The 27,353-nt window shown below is 36.2% G+C and overlaps 1 protein-coding gene across 3 annotated transcripts in view; it reads left to right on the plus strand.

Annotated features, from left to right (window-relative positions):
• Positions 1-27,353, plus strand: part of LOC126248449 (guanine nucleotide-binding protein G(I)/G(S)/G(T) subunit beta-1) — a 78,665-nt gene that overhangs the window by 654 nt on the left and 50,658 nt on the right. For 2 of the 3 annotated variants that reach the window (XM_049949433.1, XM_049949434.1), the window contains exons 2-6: positions 1,463-1,547; positions 6,435-6,580; positions 7,233-7,412; positions 7,898-8,020; positions 8,136-8,265. In XM_049949433.1, coding sequence (XP_049805390.1) covers positions 1,491-1,547; positions 6,435-6,580; positions 7,233-7,412; positions 7,898-8,020; positions 8,136-8,265 — 636 coding nt within the window. In that variant the 5' untranslated portion in view covers positions 1,463-1,490. The remainder of the gene's footprint in view (positions 1-1,462; positions 1,548-6,434; positions 6,581-7,232; positions 7,413-7,897; positions 8,021-8,135; positions 8,266-27,353) is intronic. The other variant, XM_049949435.1, reaches the window with a different exon arrangement.

Here is a 27,353-nt window from a genome sequence, read left to right on the forward strand (position 1 = left end):
GGGTCTTTGCGCAATTATAGCGCCCGTTCCTAAATTTGTGAAATGTTCGACCACTCCCACTTCAGGTATTGCTATTGGTCCTCTACTGACTAGAGGCAGAACTGTAATTTTTTTGATATTTCCTGCCCTCCCATGTACCTCTATTCAGGATTCCTAAAATCTAGCACTGTCATTCTAGTCTTAAAAACTGTGGAGATAAGCGTGTTTGACGCTTCTACGATGGTTTGCTAATCACAACAGAAAGGAAAATATTTTAAAGTTTTGATATCTTAGGAAAGTGTAGTTTTAAATTTTGTCACGATCATAGTTGTCATAGCACATTGCAGTGATTGCATATTTGCCTATGCACATTCCAGTTTAAACTAAAATTTACAAATTACTAAGTCAGTATCTATATTTTCCCTCATGTTTACTAAAATATTTCCAATTGTCCATGTTTTTGGGTACTGGAATAAAGTTTGAGACAAATGTAAATACTAAGTGTGTTCAGTGCAATGCTGCACAGAGTATGTGGAGTATTGAGTGCTGTCACCATTTATGTACTAGTGTGCTACTTGAATAGTGTTATGTATAAATGGCAATGGTAAAAGTGGTTATTGTTGTCTAATTTATTGATTTATTTATGATGTGGTATTAAAAACATTGTAGAAGGTAACTGGGGGTTTGATGACAAACTTAGAGTAGCCAAGAATTTGGTGGGTTTATAAAAATTGACAAGTTTTTAAATTTTATAATACTATGATTAACACTATTGTGTTCAAAGAACAGAAAATCTCATTTGGATGTTCTGTGTTTTCAAATAGGTACTGTGACAACATGGACTACTATACATTGTATGACTTGTCATGCTGTTGGATTTGTTAATAATCTATAGTAATTCATTTGCCCGTGGATCACCTACTTCAGTTGAGTCCAGATATTCCTTCTATGTTTACAGAAATGTTCATCAAAGCTGGTCTTAAAAATATAGGTTTTGGGTGAAAAATTGTGAAAGGAATTGTAAGCTTAATTAAAGGAAAGGGAAAAAAATCGAATTTTTGTATGCTTAAGCTATGTGGAAGGGGAAATTCAGTACAATACACAGTGTGAAAGCAAAGTATCTTATCTGCTGCCCAGGATAGTGAAATTTGAGTGAATCCTGTGAAATTAAGAGAATGTTTAAGAAAAGCCATTTCTTCCTTTGTCAGCAAAACCAGTGAAGTGTGAAGATATGGAGCTTATATTTTGATATGTGCAGGTTTTCTATTCTCTCTCTCTCTCTCTCTCTCTATCTCTCTCTCTCTGTGTGTGTGTGTGTGTGTGTGTGTGTGTGTGTGTGTGTGTGTGTGTGTTGTAAGATATTACTGAAGTCATGTGGATGTTTTTATTTAATGTATGAGGTAGTATATATAGTGATACTGGTTTAGTGTGCTTAATTTGCTCAATATCTTATGATGGTGTATTAAGCATTATTTGTTTACAGATTTGTGTCCAGTGTGTTCTGAGCAAGTATGAATGAGCTAGACAGTTTGCGACAAGAAGCTGAAACATTGAAAAATGCTATTAGAGTAAGTATGCAATTTCCAAAGAGGAAAGGAAAGGGAAAAAAATAGAATTGTTGTATGCTTAAGCTATGTGGAAGGGGGAATCCAGTAAAATACAATGTGAAAGCAAAGTATCTTGATTGAGAGATAAAATGGCTTTTCAGTGTTAAACCTTTCTTGTAAAATCACTAAATAGTTATGTGGGCCTTTAAAATTTGTTGATGCTGATATGCTAAGTTGTTAAATGAACTGCAGCTACCAATTGTTATGAGAAAGCAAGTACACACTTTGGTAGTGTTGGACTACTGTTCTGGCTAATTGGCTACAAATCTTGGTCCACAGTTTTACATTTTTATTTCCTTCAAGTATGTGTTCTAAGCGCTCAGTAGGAATTAGTCCCATAAAGTTTGACAAAGTTGGCATGAATAAAATGGATCATTGTTTGGGCACTACCTTATTTACCAGGATAATTTGCAAGTGGTATAGAAATAGGGTGGAGATGTAAAGTGGTTAAAACATTAAGCTCATATTCATGAGTGGTAGTGTCTGAATTGCATTTCATCATCAAATTTAGATTGTCTGTCATTTCCTTCTGACATGTTATGACTGCAGATGGAGTCCGTTTTAACAAGTAAGTATCAGATTTACTCCTCATAATATATAGTTTTGTCCTGACAATAATGGCCTAGTAATCAGTGTAATGTTGACCCCCCCCCCAATCCACCATTATTTCTTTAGAGTAATAGGAGGTGGTAGCAAAATTCATTTAACCCTTTTGCATTCAATTTTGAGTGGTACTTTGTACCCACAAAAGTGTGTAGTTTATCATGCTATATCCAGAGTGTCAGATGTTGCTTTAAATTGTTTGAGTAACCAAAAAAAAATATTTTGAAATAATAGTATAAATTTGGTTACTTTCTACATGATTAACGGTACAATTAATTTAAAGAAAGCCCAACGTCTCCATGAAATCTATACAAATTTCTGAGTTGTGTGACATAAGAAAAATGAATTTTTTAAGTATTTTTAGAGAGATAATAGCCTAATTGTAATAGACAGTATTAGTCTGCCTAATTTGTGCAATTCTGTATCACCTGACATGTGTGTTTAGAAGCAGAACACATTTTGTCAAAATCTGGACATGCATTAGGATGATTTGTGCTCCAGTACAAGAACAGTATAAATCTTTTGTTCAGTCCAATACATAGCAAGAATTCTATAAAACCTTATATCTCAGCTATTATATGGGCTGGACAAAGTAGCATGTTTCAATATAAACTGTTCTGCTAAGCAGTGTGTTTCTGTGGCAATCAGCTGAAGTAACACTGCAATGAAAAATAGATTGAAGTAATCAGTTGCAGAAGATCCCACTGGCAGCATATGCTTTGGTCCAGGCAGCAAGTGAAATGCATGTGGTAGCAGCTGTAGAGTTTAAAATACTTCACTGTTTTGTGCATCTTCCATTCTCTCTACTTTCATACAGTATGTCAGCAAGAACTTTGTCACTTTCTGAACTACTGCTACTTTCATAAAGTACTGTGTATCACTCGTATATTCCAATAATTTATGAATTTCATTGTCAGTAAGTCCTCTATTTGTGTCAGCTTTGCCCGCATCTCGTGGTCGTGCGGTAGCGTTCTCGCTTCCCACGCCCGGGTTCGATTCCCGGCGGGGTCAGGGATTTTCTCTGCCTCGTGATGGCTGGGTGTTGTGTGCTGTCCTTAGGTTAGTTAGGTTTAAGTAGTTCTAAGTTCTAGGGGACTTATGACCACAGCAGTTGAGTCCCATAGTGCCCAGAGCCATTTGAACCATTTGTGTCAGCTTTGAACTAAAAAAAATGACAATTGCAAACACTAACTCAAAGTAAAATAGCACAGAAAAATATTAACAAGTGTATCAATTTGTTGAGCATGAATACTAACCCCATTAGCACCATCTAGTGGTAGATTTTATAAGCTAAGCAAAACTTGTGAGAGTACTGATGAATTGGCCTTCTTATAATTGTGCCATTGGTAGTGTTGAAAGAATTAGGTCATAGATCCCAACTGGCCACAATTATTTAAGGCCCCCATTCACAATCAACTTGTCAGTATGTTTGCCAAACATTTGACCAGGTACAATGTTGTTTGACGCGCGCGTCAAGCATAGCTTGTGTTAGTGAGAAATTTTGATTAACGGAAAGTGTGACAAGATGGTTGCCATTGTTTGTGTTTTTTCCAAGCCATAAGTTTAGTGAAAAATAGGTTTTATTAAGCCTTATTTCACACTATCATGGGTTCCCACAACTATAGAAACTACGATCAAGGATAAAAAGAAAACAGCACTGGCATTTACCAAATTGGTAGAGGTGCTACATCTTTCTGAGACGTATATAATGCAGGAAGATGTAACAAACTACATAGGTATTTTATGCATAACATAAAAGTTGGACAGCGATGAAATACAAAACCTTAAGTTATCTGGTTCTTCTACAGGTAATGTTTTCTATATGTTCTCATGTTACAGTATTTTAATAAACTGTCATTAGAGGACCAAGTAGAAGAGAATAAATTTTTGCGTTCTTGTGTCTTCGTTTTCAATGTGAGGGTGAAGGAACTCTAAACAAGTTACTAAAGAGTTTCATTGTCTATTTGCAGAAAGTACATGTAATAATCAGTTTCTGAGTGTAACATTTTCATTAACAGGTTTTCATGTGTACAGTTCTCTCATTTTAAACCATTCCTTGAACCAGCATCTCGATTTCCTTCTTCAGATACATTGTCAAAGTCAATGCCAGTACTGTTTTGTCTGTTTTTGTGGCCATTCTCAGTATGCTGTCAATATGCGAATAGCATCTGCTTCATACTCACAGTTTAAACTGAAAACCTTTTTTATTTGTACATTCGTGGGTTTGTTTGCAAATCTGCAGTGAGAGAAGGGTGCATTTGACAGTTCACTCGTTAAGGGGGGCCTGTAGGTTTTCCTATTGACATTGCACTACGTGAATATTCACACAACATTTATGAGCTAGAGCTGATTCAGCTCATATTGCTGCTGAGGAAACTGCAGGACATAACAATTTTTGTTGAAGCAAGATTGAGTGGGTGATGCTGAGTACTGTTTCGTGGTGTTCATAAATGGCGTTAGTGACTCTTGTAGTTTTGACATAGGAACAAGTCATATCTATAGATATACTAGACACATAGCTTACTTTATGGATGAATCTGTAGTGGTATATTATGCTATCTATGTCCTTGCTCTGATGACTGCATGTAATGCTCATAAAATAGAGGTTTTTCACTGTTTTAAGAGCATGTTACTTTTGACCATTTGTTGCAAAGCTGTTATACACATCAACATTTTAATGCGCCTAACACTAGGAGTATTATAATTATTTTATAGAAATCTGTTAATTAACCTACATATGCCATTTTTTAAAATTATATTTCGTTTCTGTTGATAATTGGTGTAAATATGATTATGTAATTTCTGTGAAGTAACGTGTAATTATTTGTTCTCTTACTGTGGGAGTATGTCTCATATAAACTAAGAGTAGAGTAATAACTGGTTTATGGTTTTGTGATGTTTCACATTAGTCGTATTTAGTAATGAGTGTAGTGATAACTTTACATTCTGTGGTTCTGTAATGCTTTGTCATAGAACTGCTAAAAAGTTGCCTAGGAATTTCCCATTTTTGCGGTCTTTTTGCTCGTTTAAAACTGACTGGTCTATTAGATGGATGTAAATTTAAATTTCTTCCATTAAATCCTGCAAAATGGGAAATTCTTAGACAACTTCCTACCAGTTCTACAACAAAGCATTACAGAATCATAGAATGTAAAATTATTGCTGCACTCAGTAATAAATGACTGATGCAAAACATCACGCATACATAAAGCAGTTATTACTCGAATCTCGTGGTTTTCAGTACTGTTTCATTAGAGTACTGTGATAGATTTACACAGAAGATCTTCGTAACAACTATTTAAAAATGACATTCTCCCATAATAAGAGAACAAATAATTAAGTTACTTCAAAGGAATTACATAGTCGTATTTGCACTAATGATGAACAATAATTAAATATAAATGATAACATTTACACATGTAGATTAATTAACAAACTTCTGTAAAATAATTATGATCTTCCTAGTGCTAAGCATATTAAAAACGGACCTTATAAAAGAGAGCTTCGCAACAATTACTTGAAAGTAACGTGCTCCTAAAATAGCAAAAAACCTTTATTTTATGAACATTACGTGCAGTCGCAGAAGCAAGGATGGACATAGTATAATATACTACTAAATAATCATCCATAAAGTAAGTTACAATGCGTCTAGTATATCTACAGATATAACTTACTCCTATGTCAAAATAACAAATGCCACTAATGTATCCAGTGTATAATGCTTAAGTTTGATACTTGAAAATGGCCTAAGGCTGAAATTGTACAATCATTCATCAATTAAAGAGAATGGCAGCTCAAGGCATCTCGAAATAATTCAAAACATTCGCCACAGCTGCAGACTGTCACATTGGAAATTACAGAACAACTAGTAAATGTCATTGTAAGACCCATACATGGTACAAAAGAATCTTTCAAACCATTAACAACATGAAGAACTAACAATTTTAAACCAGAAAAAGTAGTAGCCAGTAACTACCTACGTGAAGATAATTCACTGTCAAGACAAAAACAAACTCCCGAAATGTCGAGTAACACTAAGTTCAGTCCCACTCCAACATCACTCACAAACAATTCAGGTACGTAGTCCCTCACTAGTGTGTGTCTGGAATTGGACACATCTGTTGACCCGAACTTTCGCCACCATAACTTTTATCTTTGATATCAGATAATAAAGAATACTTTATTATTATAATTTGTGCTGTGGTAGCAGGTAGATTTTTCTTCCCTTCTTTTTTTTTTTTCCAGGATGCAAGGAAAGCTGCATGCGATACAAGCCTTGTTCAGGCAACGAGCAATATGGAACCCATCGGACGAATTCAAATGCGCACACGTCGAACACTTAGGGGGCATCTTGCAAAGATTTATGCAATGCATTGGGGCTCAGATTCTAGGTAAGAACTGTTCTCTCTCTCTCTCTCTCTCTCTCTCTCTCTATCTATCTATCTATCTATCTCTGTCTGTGTCTGTGTCTGTGTCTGTGTGTGTGTGTGTGTGTGTGTGTGTGTGTGTGTGTGTGTGTGTGTGTGTGTGTGTGTGGGTTTTTTTTTTTTCCCCTGAACTTGTTTCTGATGTAACTGTTTTGCTGTTTGAGCAGAAAATGGAGGGTTAATTGGTGAATATGTCAAGTACTTAAAGCAGAAATATCAAAATAAGTGTATTTTGGATGTACTTTTGTACCCATCCTTGCACGCTCAATTAGTTTCACTTAGACACATTATTGCTTGAGCTAGAACTGCATGTTATATAGCTGTAATATGTAATTGTCATTTAGTTTTTTTTTTAGAACAGGTAATATATGTTGGCAGTAAAGTCTGTAGGTAGGCAGTATAACTGGACTCTTTTTTTCTATTATTATTATTATTATTATAACAAAACACCCAGTCCATAAATGGAACTTGTAGTTTTAGGTCCCAGGATTAGTAGTAAGTTTTTTATTTTGAAATGGTTGCACGAGTTTTGACCCATTACTGCTTTTGGCATATTCATTGAAAAGTTAGCCCTTCATAGCCATATCCTAAAGTAACAGATATAATCAATGTTTAGTATTTGCAGGAACCTAGTGTCGGCGTCTCAGGATGGCAAGTTAATAGTTTGGGATAGTTACACAACAAACAAGGTGCATGCCATTCCTTTGCGTTCAAGTTGGGTTATGACATGTGCCTATGCTCCTTCAGGGAGTTACGTGGCCTGTGGTGGCCTGGATAACATTTGTTCGATCTACAGGTATGTGAGACTATGTTTAGAAATAAACTTAAAAAAAGTTAAATTTTAACATTTTGTATTGATTTCAGTTTAGGGCAGAATTTTGCGTAGTTAGTAGGAACTGAAACGTGTGTTTTTTTATTAGCTGATGTGATAGAATGTGAAAATGTTAGAAGAGACGAACAATTCTAGGATACCTTGATATATTTTAAGTCCAGGTGTCCTAGAGGAGTTTGTGGTTGCCAGATATATATTTTTCGACTAGGCAACCACTATGTCGATGGAGTACCTTCTGTACTTTGTGTTCTTTCTTTTAGATAACTTCTAAAAGGATTCACAATGTAACTTTCAAAATGTTTTGCTACAGATAAACAAATCTGTTCTTTGCCTTTCCTCATGTGGGTTATTTAAATTTGATGTAACATTATTAGTCTTTAATCGTAGTTACTTGGTATGAAAGTAGAAACTCGACAACTACAAATGACTAATTCCTGGTCTAATTTCAGTCTCAAAACGAGAGAAGGAAATGTACGTGTAAGTCGGGAACTGCCAGGACACACCGGCTACTTGTCCTGTTGCAGATTTCTTGACGATAATCAGATTGTCACAAGTTCAGGAGATATGTCATGGTGAGACTTTCCACATCAAATTAGACATTTGCTTCAAATTTTGATCAATGTATTAACACAAAAATTAATAAAACCACTTGTGTTCAATCATTTGTCTATGTAAATGTTTTTGCAGTGCGTTATGGGACATCGAAACAGGACAGCAGTGCACGTCATTTATTGGACACACTGGTGATGTGATGTCTCTCTCTCTTTCTCCAGATATGCGTACATTTGTATCTGGAGCTTGCGATGCATCAGCAAAGGTATGTTATTAAGATCTTTGTCAACTGTAGCTGTCTTGCATTTTGATTGCTTATTAATGCTAATCTGTTAGCTTCAAACGAGGTAGCTTTTACACTCATGTTTATCTGTTTGGCTAGATGTAAGTGCTGTCATGGTGCTTTCCATTTTATAGCCATTTCTGTGTTGTTCGTGGCAATGGCGTAAAGGGCAGATATTTCTTGGTTAGAAATTTTATTTTAAAAACCAGCTGCAGTGGGTTGCTGCAGCACTGCTGCTTCTAAATTGTCAGATATGCTTGCTCCACTTTATTTCTAAATTGTAACACAAATTTACTATTATAACAAATTTAGTGTCATGGAAAATTACCCATGTCTTCAAAATAAACTTCCTGATAATTATCAATTATGTTTTTGAAGGATAATATTGTTCCATGACTGGCTGATCATGTAACATCTATTTATTCCTTACTAAATTGCACTTTCGGCTAGGAAGCCAGTTCCAAGCATCCTAAAGTACGCATCAGAAATATACCTCTGTCATCTGTATTTGTGATGCAGATCTGTATTTTTGATGTTTGAAAATCACTTGTAGCCAAAACTGCAGTTTAATGTGGAAGGAATGAATTTCCAGTCACAGTGGAAAATATGGCCTGGAATAATATTATTTTGAAAAGGATAGATTTCTACTCGGCATATAATGGAAATGTCGAGTCGCAGTCAGGGACAAAAAATACTACTAAACACGTAAGCTTTTGACCATAAGACACCCGCCTCCCCCCCCACACACACACAATGTCCACTGTGTGTGTGTGTGTGTGGGGGGGGGGGGGGGTATTTTCTACAGCTAGAGAAAGGAAGTGCATTCTGAAAGATAGCCAAGCTTCATACACCTTCTGTTTGTGTGCCTATCGATGACACAGCACGTCTGCCTTTTAGTAAGCTGTCTAATTTAGTGTCGGCAAGCTGTGCAACAGCGGTGTCCTTCAGAAATTACACTTTGGCTTATGATCCACATATTTTTGTTATTAGATACTACTGATGCTTAGTCCATTTGACATAATGGAAGTTGACATTTTGCTCATTTGTAGTGCACTTGTCATCTGACAGCATTTGAAAGTTCCAAATGTTACATTTGTTCAGACAGTTGTGAGCCACTGCACTCTCCTAATCACAAGTACAACAGCTTTTTGGCACTATGTGTAGCTTTCACAAAGATACCTGACAGATCCTGTGGTGTGAAGAGAGGAAAAGTAAATAAGACATGCAGTTCTGCAGCTGAGTGAACTACATGGTGTGTCTGGCTTGAAGAGTTTGTTCAGGGAAATAACAATAATTTTATATTCTTTGTTTGAAAATATTTACATGTAGTGTTGGTTTAATGGTAAGCCTGCAGTGTGCCCAGGTGGTTTGACTCCCATGGGTATGTGCTCGACATGTGTGGATCACTAAACCATTGCATAATTTCTGTATCTTTCCGGTGCACTCCACTTCCCCTTCCCTCTCTCTTGCTATCTGCCCCGTACTCAGATTATCTAAATCACCTCTGACCTGTTGATACCTTGATTAAATGTGTGTGCTGCTCAGGTTATTCCGTAAGTTCTGACATACATTTTCATTGATATCATGTTTTGGCAGTGTGTCCCTGCTTTAGAGTTTTACTCCCCATTTTCCAAACTTTAATAGTACTGCAAATCATTTGGAGTAGGACATATCAGATGGCTCCCTAGCAATGATAAGCTTCTTCATAAATGGACAATTACTCCGGCTGAAAAGCCTTCGTGGTAGCCTTAATTGTGCTGAGGTTATTGTATTATGTACAGATTGTATTCTGAGGCAATGCAGGACTTACATAGTTGATGCCTAAGCTGTTACCTCCTGATGAGAACCAGAGTAGACACTTAGTGATGGGTGGACATGTCTGTGTGTTGCCCTTAGGAGACTACTTGCTAGAGTACACACTGTAAAGGTGGATATTTTTCACATGAAATCATCCAAACTTATCCCACATAATGGTACAGCTGATTGAGGTGTCTCTACGGATAGAAGTAACTCAATGCAGTAGCTTATGTCGAGCATCTCAAGTGTGGGCCAGGTTGAGGTGCTTAAATGGATTATTCTCCCCAGTCAAAATTCTCGAATTATCAATGGCGTCATCTGAACTGATCCTCCATGAAGTTAGTGAATACTATCATGCAGAAATGCAAGCATCAGCATATTCATCAGCATTCATGAACTTGGGTAGAGTGTAATACCTCTTCTGAACAAAGAAACATTGATGTAAAATGCCTCTTTGACTGGGCATCAAGGCAGAGGTACTTCTGCAGAATTGACAAAGATCCACACTAAAACAGCAGTTCTGATCAGATCAGTTTATCAGCAACTACTGGAGCAGATCATTAAGATTATTTTCTTGGTGATTGTAATCTAGACATTTGCTCTCACTGCTTCATTGCAGATTTAAATAGGCCAGATCTACTGTTAGTCACCTTCTGTGATTAGAATCTGGGAGTCAGATGCCTTCATGCATCAACAACCAACTTATTGCAGTATACTTGGACTTCTGACATGGATAGGAACTGCATCCTAGCAACACACTACATGGATAGGGATTGTGGCAACTTGTCAGTCTTCATACTCCTTTTCTTTCTCTCTTTTTTTCATGTTCGTTGGAACACCCCCTTAACAGCCTTTGCAGACAAGAAAACAGTACATAATATCTGTTTCAAGAACCATGCTTATTATCACTGCAATAGATGGAACTGTGACTCGTGCATGACTTGATGTCATTAGTGCTTTACATTGATATTTTCCGTATTACAGCTACATGTCACTCTGGTTTACTGCACACTATCTCCACTTTTACATAGATTGAAGATCTCGACCAAAAATTGCAAGTATATATTTTGACAGATTGTGCACTTTTCCCCGTTCAAATCTGTTCACCAACTACTTCAGCAGATATTGACCTGGGTATCAACACTTCAAATTTGACTTGGTATGTTACTGTGGTAATACCTCTCGGTGAGCAGATCAGACCACCCTGTAAAATTCTATAAACATCATGATGCAACTGTTTTCAATTATGGTAGGGTCATCAGTGGATTGCCTGCACAAACTATCCTGTTGTTGCTGAACAAAGTAGATCATGCTGAAACCTGGCTTGTAACAGTGGCTTTTTTGTGTTCGTACTTCCATGAAGATATGGAGTTGTCTCATAATTTAGTGTTAAACTTAACAGAATACTGGAACAACCTTCATATTCAATTTTCTCCTGCATGTCTGGCATCTGCTTAGTGATTCTTTAATAAAAGGGCGGGCAGCTTCAGTACATTTCACCAAAGTTTTCAAAGAACTCTTGTGTACTCTGGATACTTGCACTTCTATCCTGTCATAAAAAACCCACTATGATGTATCTCCTGCCCTACTGTGTTACCGGGTTACAGGCAAAACATTAAGGTTGGTGAAAGCCCAGGAATTTAATGCTGTTGATTCTACTTATTCTTCTCCCAGATCTATGAAGGTTGCTCTGTAGATGGAGAAATAATTGGGTATGTATGTGCCAATCATAATTTCTTCAAATAGTGTTCCCTACAGATATAGTGTAGTATTTACACAAGAGAACTGATAGTAGTACTTACAACCCTCACCTTTATCAAAACACACTCCACCCGAGGAGCAGGTATTTAATAGTTTGGTTCAAATACTAACATGATTAGAAGAGTTAATGCTTTTCAGTGATTTAATAGTTTCTTGTGATCTAACAGCTTGGATGGAAAAACTGAATGTGTCTCCTGGTAGAGTATGTAATTTTAATGGGTCTGCTTTCAGTAGTCAACGTTTGTACCTGTCTTTTTAGTTAATTTTAAGACTGAACTGAATTTGGTAGCTGGTTTGAATTTATTTTTGGTTACTGGCACCAGACAGTTGAACCTAATTTGCCCTACGTAGTTTTCATTTCCTGATTAATAAAAAAATTGCCATGGTTTGGTCCTGGCTAATTTGTGCATTAAATAGAACTCCAAATTACCCATTGCATTGCTGACCTGTCACATGGGGCTCGTGTACAAATTTTGTAATCAGCGTATTTATTTTTGTGTATAGATTGCCACTGTGAGGTATTTTGTTTGCATTTTCATGTACCAACAAAACATGAAAAATACTGCTGTAAATCCCAAACTATCACCTGGCAGTTCATAAGCAGTGTGCAGCCCTGTTTCACTTGTAGTGTTGCGGATCAGCTAAATGTAGGAATAGAAGCACATACATCACAAACAAGCAACTAACATCTATTTGTGCACTTTGTACACAAGTATATTCCTTTTGCCTTGTTTATATGACTGTTGACACACTTTTACACACTTCAGAACAACTCAGCTTGGACAGAAAGACCAGATGATAATCTGCCAGATCCTTGCAGACATAATCATCTCAAGTTTCTGGGTGAAATTTCTGAACCTTTTGAAGTACATAATCGGGACAGAGAATTAAACTGCCTAGTGTTTCTCGACGCACTATCTATCTTCACTAAAACTAATGAGGAAGTGAAGTATGCCATAGAGAAGCTACACAAGATAGTATCGAAAGACATACCTTAAAATATCGTATGAGAAATCGTTTGATTGGGAAATCTGCATAAAAATATCAGAAGAGCCCCACTACAAATGGAATATGGGGAAATTTCACATGTGTCTTCTTGTTAATAGTTGGGAGAAATTGTCTGGACTAAACAGCAAAGCCAATTTAGAAAGAGCCACTAAACTCCACAAAGTGGACAGAATAGTATGGAATCACTAAAATAAACAAGTGATATCTCATAATGCAAATCTTCAGCATTACAAGACAGCACTATATGCTCCAAACAAATCTTTAGGATGCCATTTGAAAATTGGTGAAATTGCAAAAGAAGAGAGAGACATTCTAAGAAAAATGATACCACTAATGACACATGGATTAAAAGAAAAACTACGGACCTGTACGCAGCACTAGAAGAGTTTACTGATGCAGTAAATAGAAGGTACTTGAAGTTCTGTGGTCACATCTACAAAATGGACAGTGCTAGATTAACAGAAAAATCTTGATAAACTCAAAGGTAAAAATTACTTGGTTACAAATAGTAAAGCAGGACTTGAGAGAAATGAATGCCACAGAAGGTACCATCAGGGGTTGCAAATCACACATTTGCAAAGGAAGCTAAAACACCATGGGAAAACAGTGGTCAGCGGAATGCAAGAAGCAACTAAGCAGATCGACATTTTGGGAAGAGACAACTGAGAAGCCATCAGATGAAGCTGGAAGTTAAAACATTCTTTTAACTAAGCATAATTAAGAACGAATGTGATCAGAAATTTTAGGCAAGGCTTCTAAGGAATTGCAGTGACTGATCATGAAACACTAAGCTTGAAATAGTCTAAAGTTGCATTTTTTCTTTATTCCTGGTAATCAGTTTGTTTCAGTAGTCACCTTAGACACAGGTCAGATTTGCAAAATTAACAATTTGATTTTTTGTGCATTGTGCATGATTTTTTTACATGTTTGATGGCCAGGTGAAGACAAAACTGATCACCAGGAGTAAATAAAAAAGGGACTGATAGAATTGTAACATTATTTTTGTGGTATTGAAATAAACTTGAAAGGATTTTACACTTGCTTCTAGAATGTTTTATTAGTATATTCTCTAATTGCTTAATGAAGTATTAAAACATTTGCTGTGGTGAAGGGGGGGGGGGGTGTACATCATTCACAACTACTATTTTGAGAGTTCACAGCTGAAGTACAACACTAGCAGAGTTGTTAAAGGAAATACTCATTTCTGCTAATTGCTTGAGATTTCATTCCATTCTAATATAGCCAACCACCATTTCTGTATATTGTGCCTTCAATAATGTGGTATTGAGTTTTAGCTGTCTATGTGCATCTCTTAAATTACTATGACCTCAAAAAAAATTGTTGTGCATAGCACATATGTAAAAGTAACTTTACATTTTCGCAGGTAGTATGATTAAAAATGCCTCTGGGGTCCGAAATGCATTGTGCAATTCAATAGAACAGGACCAGATTGTGACTGGAAGTGTTTTTATTCATACTACCTATGCATTGAACACAGTCACGTTCATTGAAGATTGTAACATCAACAGCTCCAAAAACAAGGATAAAATTAATTTTTCAGTTACCTGTAGTGTATGAGACAATCATTTTTATTAAACATTTTTTATGTTCTACCTTTCGCTAAAAAGTTCAGATGTAACCCTTTGTGCTCACCAAGCTGCCGTTTTAATTTCTCCTTAGATTGTTTCCACTAGGTGTTAGGAACATTATTCTTAAAGTACTAATGAAAAATATTTAAAATCATGAGGATTGAACGTATAGTGCTCTGATTATGCTGAACACTTCTGTAAATTAACTGTACAGGTAATCTTGCTGGAAACTGCCAAATGTTGGTGCTTTAGTGTGTGGTGTGACTGTAAGGTGTAGCTAATCAGTTACCCATGTGTGATTACTCTATTTTGTGACTCCTAGGCTCAACATTTAAACATTGGGCAGAATGCTTTATCCAGTGCTTAAGATTTTGGCCGTTGTGCTATAATTAGGTACTGGAAAATGTAGTATCTGTTGGCAGCAAAGTTTGTATCTACTTTTCTTAGATTGTAAATGATTAGATGCAAAAGTCTAGAAGGTTGCCACACTACATGCGTGAAGGCATAGCCTTAGTGATTCAAAATTTGCTATTTAAAAGGAGGAGGAGGGGGATTAGGGAACTTCTGACTGGAATGTTTGTTTGTTGCAAAAATCAGAGGTTCTCCCCCTCCTGAAAGACCATTTGTTTTGTTCTTTCTGCTGCATTTAAGCTTTCTTCGAATTATCGTTCTGTTGAAGCAGTGGTATTTTCCTGCTGTGAACTGAGTATGTGTCTAATGATAATTTTTATTTTGGCTGGAGGCACAGTCGTCAATTTTTTTGAATGATACTGGCACCATTTGACAGTAACCATTTTTATTTTGTTATACGATCCAGATTTCGGCCTTGGGCTGTTGAGTACAAAATTATACTGTATGTCAACAGACATCAGACTGGTATGAAATAAGTGAGTCAGAAAAGCACATTTGGTCATATAGGCCAGATCTGTCATTAGAAGTGGGAAGATCTATACAATGCCTAAATATATTGCAAACTCGCATTTCTGGGCCGTATAGCAGAGCTGTTACATGAAACTAACAGGTACGTGACACAAAATTGCCCAACAACTGACACCGATGTAGATGAAACGCTCTTCCAAGGATTGCTTGAGTCATCAGTCTGCAAAATGCAGATTGGTGTCTGTATTTGTATTTATCGTGAAATGCTAATCTTTTTGCTCCCTACTTATAATCTTTACATTAGTGTGAAGCCATTCCTATCAAGATGGCTGATTTAACCCTCATCGATAGGGTATTTGACTGTTCTGGAAATCCTCTTAAATGGTCAATTACGTCATAACATGTTTCTTCCTTTTGAATTTCAGTATTCTTTTATAAAAACCAATAATGAAATTCAAATAATTTGAAACCCCACTAAAACACTGTGTTTAAGTCTTATGATGGCTATGACATCACTGGCTAGATCGATGCTCCTAATATTGTAAAGCTCATTTACAGTGATAGCTTGTTATGGAATTTAAGTTTTGGAAAATGGGTTACAGATGGTGTCTAGAACAACACTGTTCAAATACATCTATAAAACCCCCTAAAATGTTTGAGTGTTCCAAAGAATGAGAAGATGCATAAAATGTGGTTGGACATTACTGGCAAATTGTCGCCACGTCGTAATTGCAACCATATCGATGAAAAAGTTCTCTAGCTTAATTGAAAATATTGTGCATTCTGAAGTTAACATTAATTTGCCTCTGAAGTATGCTTTCTGACTGTTGAGGAAGGATAGTTGTTAGAGCAGTAGACGGTTGAATTATAGATGGTTTCCATAGATCACTGCTTTGAATCCAGCCAGAAAGAATATTTTAACTAGTATTAAGACTCGACAGTCCTCTTGTATGTCAACTAAATGACAGTTACAAAACTTAGCCACACCTATCAGAAACAGGATCGATGAGAGGTACGAAAGGGGTGAGAGGCTAGTTCATTTTGCGGAAGAAAATAAATTATTCATCATGAACAGCTTTTTTAAGAAACACCATAATAGAAAATGACCATTGAGAAGCCCAAATCATGAGACCCACAATGAAAGATTTTATCATCTCAAATCACACCAAAATAATCAAAGATCTTTAGATTTTGAATCAATTTAATACTGCTAGTGACCATAAACTGGTAAGAGTGAAAATAAACATTAATACTCAACAAGAACGAAGAAAACCAATATCACAGAAAGAAGAAATTATAGGTATGGATAAATTGAACGAAAGGAAAAAGCATTTTCAGTATGCCCTTCGAGTAAGATTAGAAGAGTCAACAGTAGAAAATCTAGCTGAACTGATAATGGAAACTGCAAAACAAATAGGTGGACTGTGACAACAATTACTAAACAACCAGGAAAGTTTAGGGCGGAAACCGAAGCTTTACTCATAAAGATGAGAGATGAAAGTTAAAACTTGTCACAAGATAGAATATTCAGAACTGTGTAAGTGTATAAGGAAGAATATGAAAGCTGACATAATAAAATACAATGAAAACACCATCAAATTAATGTTAGAGAATAAAAGGAGCTGCAAGAAAGCTAAACAAAAGCTTATGATTGGTAAAAACGAAATCATAGCAATTGATGGTGATAATGTGCATAACGAAAAGGAAGAAATTCTAAAGCATGTAAAGAATTTCTATAGTAAATTATATGAAAGAACATACGAACCACTAGAAAAACCTTACACAGATGATGATGATGATGATGATGATGATGATGATGATGATGATGATGATGATGATGTCCAATAAATCTGACCCGAAGAAATACAAAAAGCTATAAATGAGACGCAGAATGGCAAAGCAGGGGGTCATAATGGTCTGACAATTGCCATACTGAAGCTTATGGGGGAGGAAACAGAAAAACATCTGGCTAGTCTTTATTTCATGTATACAGAATGGCAGCATCCCAATCCAAACAAACATAATCGTACTACATAAGGAGGGAAGTATTCATGATCTGAAGAACTACCGCCCCATTAGCTTACTTTCTGTTTATATATAAAGTGTTCACTAAAATCCTGATGCGTCGCATTAAAATAGTAGTGGAGACTGCACGGCCCAAAGAACAAACTGAATTCCGCAGTGGTTTCAGTACAGTTGACCATATAAACACACTGCATGAGGTAATCAGTCGAGCCAATGGATATGAAATGCTACTATGCATAGCCTTCATTGATTTCGAAAAAGCCTTTGATTCTGTCAGCCATACTGCAATCTTACAAGCACTGGCCGAGCAAGGAGTGGAAACAAAACATATAAAACATTTGACACGTCTGTAGCATCTATCAACATTGGAAGAAACAAGTGCGAATTTCCCATTGGAAAATGAGTAAAGCAGAGCAATCCTATATCCCAGAAGTTATTTATAGCAGTTCTCTAGATGGCTATGTCCAAAATTATTTGGAGCAACAGAGGAATAAGGATAAATGGTAAATGGCTCACCATCCTGAGATTTGCTGATGATATAGTGGTCCTAGCTAACAGTAAGATGGAAATGCAGTCCTCTATAAAAGACTTAACAGATCGTTGTCAGGAAGTTGGACTTAAAATAAATCACTCTAAAACTAAGTTTAGGTGTAATAAGTGAGTAGCTGCAGGACAAGTAACACTGAATGGCAACATCATAAACAATTTTACAGAATACGTTTATCTGTGGCAATTAATTGACACAAAAGGGGATTTGAAACCTGAAATTTTTCGTCTAATTAAATTGGGTTGGAGGTCTTATGGAAGGAATGAAACAGTTTTCAAGTCTAACATGCCAGTCTACTTAAAGAAGACATTTTTTGATCAGTGTGTCCTACCAGTTTTAACGTATGGGCGGTAAACTTGGAATTTAAATGAATTTTTCAAAACGAAACTTAGAACTTCTCAGGGTGCTATGGAAAGGTCAATGTTTGGTATCACTAAGAAAGATCGACAGAAAAGTTAAGACATTCAAGCAATGACAGTAGTAAAAGATATTATAGAACAGGTTAATAAAATGGCAGTGGGCAGGACATATTGCACGAACGAAGGAGGAAAGATGGACAAAATCAGTTTTAGAGTGGAGTCCCAGAAAAAAACGAAGACTACCAGGGAGACCCCCTGAACGCTGGGATAAGGAACTCAGGAAAGTTGTGGGCTTCAACTGGCAGAAGACAGCAGTGGACAGATGCATGGAAAAACCTCTTAAAAATGCATTTAATAACTTAAAGAGGCTACATCTTGTATAGATTGAATTAGCTGAACAATAAATAAATACATAAAATAAGATTTTGTAAAAATATTGAGTATAAATATTATTTGGATGTTGTAATAAACCAGAATAACAATAATATGAACCATATTTTTAACATAGGAAAATAGCCTATTGTGTACTTCAGGTTACAAAAAAATTGTTACTTCGTATTTACTACCCAGAATTACTGTACTAATTAAGATGTAACCCTCCCATGAAACCTCCCTTGCAGGAGGACCTTGGCCATTTTAACCTTCTGACTACTATTACCCTCAACTTTCACATTTTCTCCAATCTTGTTACTGTTGTTAAAGTCTGTGGGTTGTCTGCTTGCTTTAATCATCAGTACCCTTAGCCCTGAGTCTTTTGAAGACATGGAGTTTGAAGCTAGTAGACTTGTAGCATCTCAAACCTCTTGCCAAGTTTGGCAGGCGTGATCACACAATACCATAATGTCCCTTATTATTAACCTTACTGCTGTCATCTGCAGCTCTTAGCTGTCATGATTCTACTAGTGTTAACCACCACATGGTCTTGGGATTTTTCATATCAGCTGCTCCTTCTCATTACTGTGGAGGAATAAGCCCTATTGCTACAGTGCCAAAACCCAACCACATCTCATTTCAAGCAGGTTGTCTCGCAGCATCCTACAAGAAGAAGAAGAAGACTGTAGGCAGGTTTCACACTGACAATCATTTATCACTAGTCTGCAAATGTTTCCATGCATGCCAATTGCGACAATATTTTAGTGTAAGCAGATTATTTAGTGTTGGTTCTTAAATGATGATTAGTGTTATACTACTTTCATTGTTTAACTTAAGCTAAAATGATACACAAGATATTTACTTTATGGAAGAGTTAGTATCAGTCTTATGAAAATTATTGTTACGGAACTAGTACAACTGGCACTATAGCAGAGATAAGGTACAGCTGTTTGCTACAAAAGTATAAAAAAATTGAATCTTTGCAGTGAAATATACTACGGCAATTAGTTCTGTACCCCAATACTGAAAATTTGTAAGTGGTTCATGTAAAATGTTTAATATTGTTGACTACAATAGTACAATACTTGGTCATGTTGTTAATCATCTGTCATCACTATGGAATGGATTTTTGTGTTAAACATATTTTATATGTAGGAAAAATATAAAAAATATTTAGTTCAAATATTAAACTGTAAATGCTTATGTTAAAAAATCAGCTCTCCAATCGTGCTGAGGCAGTGATGAATCAAAACAACTTTCTCACCCTGAAAACTTTGTTTTCTGTCACAAAGTGATGTCTGTTGTCTCAAAACAACTCAAAATACTGGGAGAAGGATCTTTGACCATTACATGATAGTCTTGAAATTTCACCGCCATCTTCTTCCCCTTCAAAAACCTTGGCAATTTTACACAGAGCATGAAATCTACGATTTTGTCAAACACACTTTTAAATTTCTGTTCAATAGCTTCCACTTCTGGACATTACAGTGATTATTTTTTCCTCAGTGTCATGCATTTCATAACTGTCTTAGTTTACAAGCTGGTTGTAGTGTTCTGCGGTCGGCAGGAAAGAACTAATGATAAAGTTTGAACACACTTTAACTAAAATGCCTTCTTGGTATGCACTAATTTCCAAACACAAGAACAAGAAATGAAACAATTTTTGTGGTGGCAAAAGCCAGATAAGAGTGCAAGACAATGGAAACAAATAACCAAACACTATGCTACACAATTACAAAGTGGCATTACACCCAACAAGATAAAACTTGCTACTGAAGACTATGGCGACTGTCTTCTGGGCTAGAGCTGGCGTAGGTATTGGCCGGAGCTGTCCTAGCTGTAGATACGCACTGCTGGTCTGACTCTACTGGCGTGCTTATAACACCAATTCTGTGGAGTGCTACTCTTAGTCACATTAGTTCCAATTGGTGGATCTCTGTCAAATGGCTTTTCACAAAGTAGTGCCATGTTTATGAAGAAAGTCTGTTGATGTTTACATCCACTGGCAATGTTTTGATATGAGCTCTTGAAGGGAGGTCAGCAGTCTGACTAGTTTGTTGTGCAGGCTCTCTAACTGATAAGGAGCCACTAAGACACTGGTTGATGTTTCTAATTTTTTTGATATGTAAGGTAACTCATTTTTTAGTGTACTGTTAAATTCTGAAGAATTTAAATCGAAGTGTCATCTTTATGTAGTTCGTCAATCACAGATTTAAAAATTTCAAAATCGTTTGCGTAGTACACGGCTGCACCCAACCATGGTCCCCAACAAGTAACTGTGTCTAGGTGGAAGTGCAAGATAGGTTTTTGGCTCTGGTCAAATCAAATCGGCACTTTTACTAACACATTTTTGCCGTTTGAGGTTAATGTGTCCACGTTAGGGTACAACATACATAACTGCTCGCGTAGTCCATGCAAACCATATGTACACAAGTGGTTGTTAGCTTCCAGGAAGGTGTTTAGCTGCCTTCTTCGTATATGGAGCAGCATCCTTAAGAAAGAGTAAAGCACTACCAAATGTCACCTCATTCAGCCATAATTGCAGAGATTCATTGAATAAGGAAGCCATTATTAAATGATTTGATGCATGACATTTCTTTACATGCTAATAGAAAACAATACTTGGAAATTATTTTATCATTTTCTAGCACACCTATCACATGATAACCCACTATCCTATGGCTAGAGTCTGATGCTCTGCGAGTGCTTACACAATCCTTATTTTCAAGTTCTGCTCTGATCTTTCTTAGCATTTCTTCATAATAGTCAGGCACATAAAATTTTCTTAATGTTGATTCTTCTGGGATTTCAAAGTTTCTGTATTTTGTAAAAAAAGTTTCTGTACCCTGGACTTCCAGTTTATGTAAAGGAATATCACATAAAAGAAGAGTGTCATAAATCTGCACAATACTTGGAACGTTTCGAAACTACGATGTGTGAAGAGGAAGATCTTCTACCTAGAAGAAATGGTTTAGGAGTTGCACATAAGTGGCCATTCTGTGTTTACTGCCTGCTAAATGCTTAAAGACTTCAGATCACTGGTCTAAATTTACTGATTCCCCACATTTTTGACAGATTTAAAAACTGTAACAAAGAAAAATGTGCAATGTGTTTTTAATAAAACTATTGAAAGCACTTAATCACATAAAATATTGTGGGAATACGTATTTTATGTGAAATAGAATTTTGTGTATGGTACAAGTTTGCTCTTTCAGGAATTTCTCACTTTATCCATAAGCGAAACAAATAATTACTAACATAATGTTCCCTAGTTAACATTACTGCAAATGCGCATCTGCTAACACTTTCACAGGAGCATATATATTAAAACTGAGCTTCTAATTAGCTTTCACACATGAGCTGCTTTCTGTTACTAATCTCATGAAGAGATAAAAGGTATGAATGAAGATAGTTAAAACTAGAAACTTAGTGGTGGTGTAACTCATTGAAATAATATACTAGTAAAGTAATACTAGCTCTGCCTACAATTTATGTTAAGTGTGCTAACACAGTCTAGTTTGTATCTAAAATTTAAGAACATGCATTTGGCAGGCAAGGTTTGGAGAACCCAACTTTTTCCTTTTCAGAAACACTATTTAGTTACAAATAAAAGGAACAGTTAACTGTTAGAGGGCTGATGGGATCAATGGAAGACGCATAGATTTAGCACGAAAGTGCTGTGTTGAGGGAGACAAAATGATCAATGAGCTTTCTGCTTATTTTGAACTGATAGAATTTCCAACTACGGGGAAGAAATGTGTATAGTTCAAAACTCTAACATTATTATAGATGAAAATGAAGAAATATAGTGTTCTGAAAGGAGTGAATTACGCATTCATTTATTAAAATAAAACTGAAAGCAGTTAGGATAATTCTACTCATTCTTCTTAAAATGAATTTCTTCTCATAGTTGCTATAGAGACAAATTAGACTGGTATTAATGGAATAAAGTTCTAATTATTGAAAAACAAATCATTTTCAGATCTGCTTCCATAATTACACAATATCTTAACGATTTTCATGAAATATTTCCAAACTAATATGACAAAACAGGATGTTGCTAGTGGTGAATTTAATTTATTAAATAAAATGCATTAAAAATGACAAAGTAATTGAGAAGGTGGGGAGGGCACTGTAAACCCTGCAGTTCCAATTACTTTTTACTGTGAAATTATGTAAATAAAATTGTAGGTGTTGAAATTTGTCAGGCCAATAGAGCCCGTAATTAGGCGTTTAACTTAAATACATTCACATATGTACTCCACGAACCATTGTGAAGTGCTTGGCAAAAAATTTTTCCCATTGTACCATTTATTATGGTTTCTCCCATTTCCATTAACATCTAGTGCGTGGGAGGAGTGATAGTATAAATTCCTCTGTGCGTGGTGTAATTTTGTTCTTGTGATCCATATGGGAGTGATACGTAAGGGTTCTAATATATTCAGATTCGTCTTATAAAGCTGGGTCTTGGAACATTGTTAGACTTTCTCAGGATAGTTTGTCTTGTCTTGGAGTTGGCAGTTCATTTCTTTCAACACCTGTGTGACACACTCCTGACAGTCATACTAACTTTGCATCTTACACTGATAATTTTGGGTTTCCTACAGCTACTGTTATCTGGATTGAATTGCCTAATCTAAAGAACCCTTATGTGTGGCCCCAAATACAGTCAGCTTCTTTGGTAGCTGCCTCTGATACGTAGTGCACACTTGACCTATGTAGGGGACCCTACAACTTTCAACCGTGTGGCGCAACTTAAGGGATGTACATGACCTTCATAGTATCTGCTTCAAGCCTTCCACTTGACTTACGACCATGGGGCCACTATCTGTCTTGGGTACAGTGCTACAGATTGTGAGCATCATTGAAACATGATGAGCAAGGCTGGCATTCTCAACCTTATCTGCTCATCACTGGAATGATCAAAATGACATGGGAGCCCAGACAGGCATCGTTTGCTTCATTGTGTGCCACAGCCTTCAGTTGGCTGCACCCTGTTTTCTCAATGGCCGCTGGAATAGCCCCTTCAGTGTGCTGGATGAGGCCCACAGGAGTAAAACATTGAGTGCACCTGACGTTTCTTCCCATACTATGTTGCTGTTTTCTTAAAGGGTACTGTATGTTTAAACTGCCAATGATTAATAGACCATTATCCTTCGTGAATAGACCTCTGCCCTTTTGTTTGCTGCACGTTGTTACAGGACACGTCACCTTTCCCAAAAGGTGACCTGTGTGTCAGTGGCTCAGGCTCAGTTTTGGTTTCAGTGGGAGACAACACCTTGAACTGATTGGTTAGCTGGGTGGGGTCAATATCCAACATTCTCCATGGTCTGTCTCCCCTGTCTAGGACACCTAGATGCACTATTGACATGCCACTCACTATCTAATGGAAGAATAATGATGATTCATGTCTGTCTGGCAAGAGAGAATATTAGTTAAGGAACATTTGGTTTGTCTGGTACACAACTCTTGGTAGCCCTCCCTAAACACTCATCCACAATAGCTTCTAATTACTTGACAGTAGTCAGGATGATTTCCACCTGCTTACGAATAGCAGCCAGTTTGTCCCTGTCAGAGAACAGGAAAGACAGTGGGGTTTCATAATGCTTGTTGCAGTATTTTACAGAACAGTGAGCAAATATCTTATGCCTGATGTAGTGTTTCACGGAATAGTAAACAAATATCTTGATACGAAGCTTTGCTGATTCTCTCTAAATGTAAGAAGGCTACAAATATTACAGCTAGCCTAAAACTTGATAACAGTTCTGCCGTTTCTCTGAAAAGTATTTCACCTTATTATCATTAAAAAAATTTGACATTTGTGCAAATTTACAATAAATGTAGACAGTGCACATCCCTTTTAACAGAGGGAGGTAATGTGATACACTATTCCACTTACAGTAACTGTAAATCACAAACACCAGTTTATTAAGAAATAAGTTATGCAAAACACTTTCAATTTATGAAAATATTTGTCCTTTTTTCAAGTAATTAGATAATGATGCATGGGAATTGTTGTGAACAAGGATAGTGTGGCCAAAATTTCTCAGCAGCACAGTTTATGTTTATGTTTGACAATTTAATGCTACCTATTTTATCACTACACCTGCACAAGTTTTGATAAAATTAACATGAAAAACGGTTTAAATTTAGTATAAATTGTACCATAAGTTTACAAAATGAATTTGTGACAGACATGATTTTACTTGAAGACGAAGGAAATATTGGAAGTCGGCTTATATACTAAGTAAATAAACATTAATTACATGGATTTCGCAACTCAGTTGATGTTGCATCCCCTTTTACATTAATATGCCAAAGATGAACACTAGCTGCAGTATATCTCACAAAAAGACATGAAACATGGAGCACAACAAATGTTCATCCACTTAGGTCTCTGCACACAAGGAATGTTCTTGTTAATTAGACAATGTTACTGCTATTTTCTCCTGCATGTGCAGGTAGTTGCTAGCAACTCAGTGCAGCATATTTGTAAAGTTGTGCTAGTGTAATTGAACTTTCCAGATATTAAATGTGGTTTGTCAAGTGCTGAATCCAGGGTTTGTTTCCTTTCCCATGAATCAAACTTTTAGTTATAGTTCATTTCCCCTGTTGAATTAAAGGTTTTTGTGCACAGTGTTGGTTGGAAACAAGTAAAATGGAAATGAAATATGCAAAACAATACTTTTAAGCTATCATTAAGAATATTTAGAACAATTTGTGCAAAGGTTGAGTTCTAAGTGCTTTATTGTGAACACGATAAGTTCTTACCTTCCAAACACTTGTCTGTTTGTTAAAAATAGATGTCCAGATTAATTTAGAATCTAAATCATGTTGAAACTTTACTGGTAGAAAATTCCTTAAAACCAATTGTAATTTGGGTTCTTGGACATTTGAATTTCTTGTTTGATGCTCACCTACTCTGCTACTAAACAGAAATTGAGCTTAAAGGTGGAATGTGCTAAAAAAACATGAGGTGGTGGTTGATTTATGAACTCATTTCTGAAAGTACTTTGTTAACCTATTTTGAAATAGGTAAGATTGTGTGTGAGAAAGTGGCATACATCATGAAAAATGCTACAGGCTGTAAAGAAAGGTACGAAGCAAAATCTCTCACATTTTCAAGAAACTCGCTGCACATCAGTAGTGTTAACAAATGGGGTTTCTATTTATACAGAAAAGTCAAACAAAGATTGTGACATGATAACTGGGATCTCTGAAAATCCTGGTCAGTTCATTCTGCTAGTTGGTATCATACCTTTAAAACACTGAAAATAATTAACCCATCTTGATGTAATGAAGCAAATTTGGAAGTATAGTGAAAACCATTAAAAGTAAACTAATCAGGGTCAGTGTTAGTGCCTGAAACCACAAATTCACAAATTTTGTTTTGAAGTACCAGTGTCTTCAGCACGAAACCGCCAGTGCTGTTGGAAGACAGACATATGGTGGAACCGTGAATTACTTTCATAAAAGTAATGCACTGTAGCAGCGTTCAAAGCCATTTGATGCAGAGGTTGTGCTATCTGATTCTGGGAGATTGTGACGCTTTTTTTATCATATTGAGGTTGCCATTCACACTGAATGTGTGCATATCGAAAGCTACTGTAATGTAATTTGAGTGCATACGATTGCTTTTATGGGTGGTTTCAAAATGATGCCACTGGGGCAGTATGCAGCGTTGATACAGAATTTATTGAATTTTAGGCCCATTTTTGCCTGTTGCTTAAGAGTAAATTGTTTTAGGTGCTTAGTTCGTGGAAGTTTAGAGGTGTATTGTGTTAAGGTAAAATGTGAGTATACTTTCAACTATATCTCATGAAATGTTCGGTGGTTAAAAACTGTGTCCCAGTAGTTCCAAACCGACACAACAACGTTAAAAAAAATTGTGTACTTTTGCCTATTTCTGTCTGTCTTCATTGTTTACAATGATTATAAATGTGTAATTTTATGAAAAAATTTTGGAAGTTAAACTTTTTCATGTTATTGGGACTCGGGGTTAAACCAAGTCACTCATGTGTTCTGTGGCTCTGGGTTTTTGTTAATATATGATGTACTTGCGAACAAAATTTAGAAAAAAGGGAAAAGTAGTTGAACGGTAATTGGATGGTATACCAAAGTTGAAACTTGTATTGTTTATTCAGCACTCAGTACAATAAGCATTCTTTAATATTCTACAACAGTGTGTTTTTGTAACAGTTTCTGGGTATAAATTTTTTGAAAACATTTGTAGGAATATCTGGGGAAAAGAAATTGTCTGATTACAGGACTTAGCTCTATTTTATCATCATGTAAAGTGTGCACTGTACATATTCAAAGGGTAATAACTAATTGTGTAGTACCTCCTTTCTGGCAGGCTCTTGTTACCAGCTATAGCAAATATTTGTCAGTCTTAAAGTAATATCACCGTATTGTTGGTTAATGGGACTGCTAGTGTCTTCATTAATGTCGTATGATAATATGGCACTTGATTGTGTATGAGCATGAGGGCATCATCATCATCATCATCATCATCATCATCATCATCATCATCATCATGCTTAAAGTATTAACTTAATCTGAAGTAAAGTGTTACTTGTGTTGAAAAGAGTACCCAGGGATGACAATTTGTAAACATTTTGTAGTGAAATAAAGTAGACTTAAAATTCTATGGACTAGACTGCTATTGCGTTAGTATGTTAACATATTGCATACCCAATTTGATAAGCAGCACATGGTAACATGTGTGGTCAT

The sequence above is a fragment of the Schistocerca nitens genome, chromosome 3, assembly GCF_023898315.1.
Source record: "Schistocerca nitens isolate TAMUIC-IGC-003100 chromosome 3, iqSchNite1.1, whole genome shotgun sequence".
Lineage (NCBI taxonomy): Eukaryota > Metazoa > Arthropoda > Insecta > Orthoptera > Acrididae > Schistocerca > Schistocerca nitens.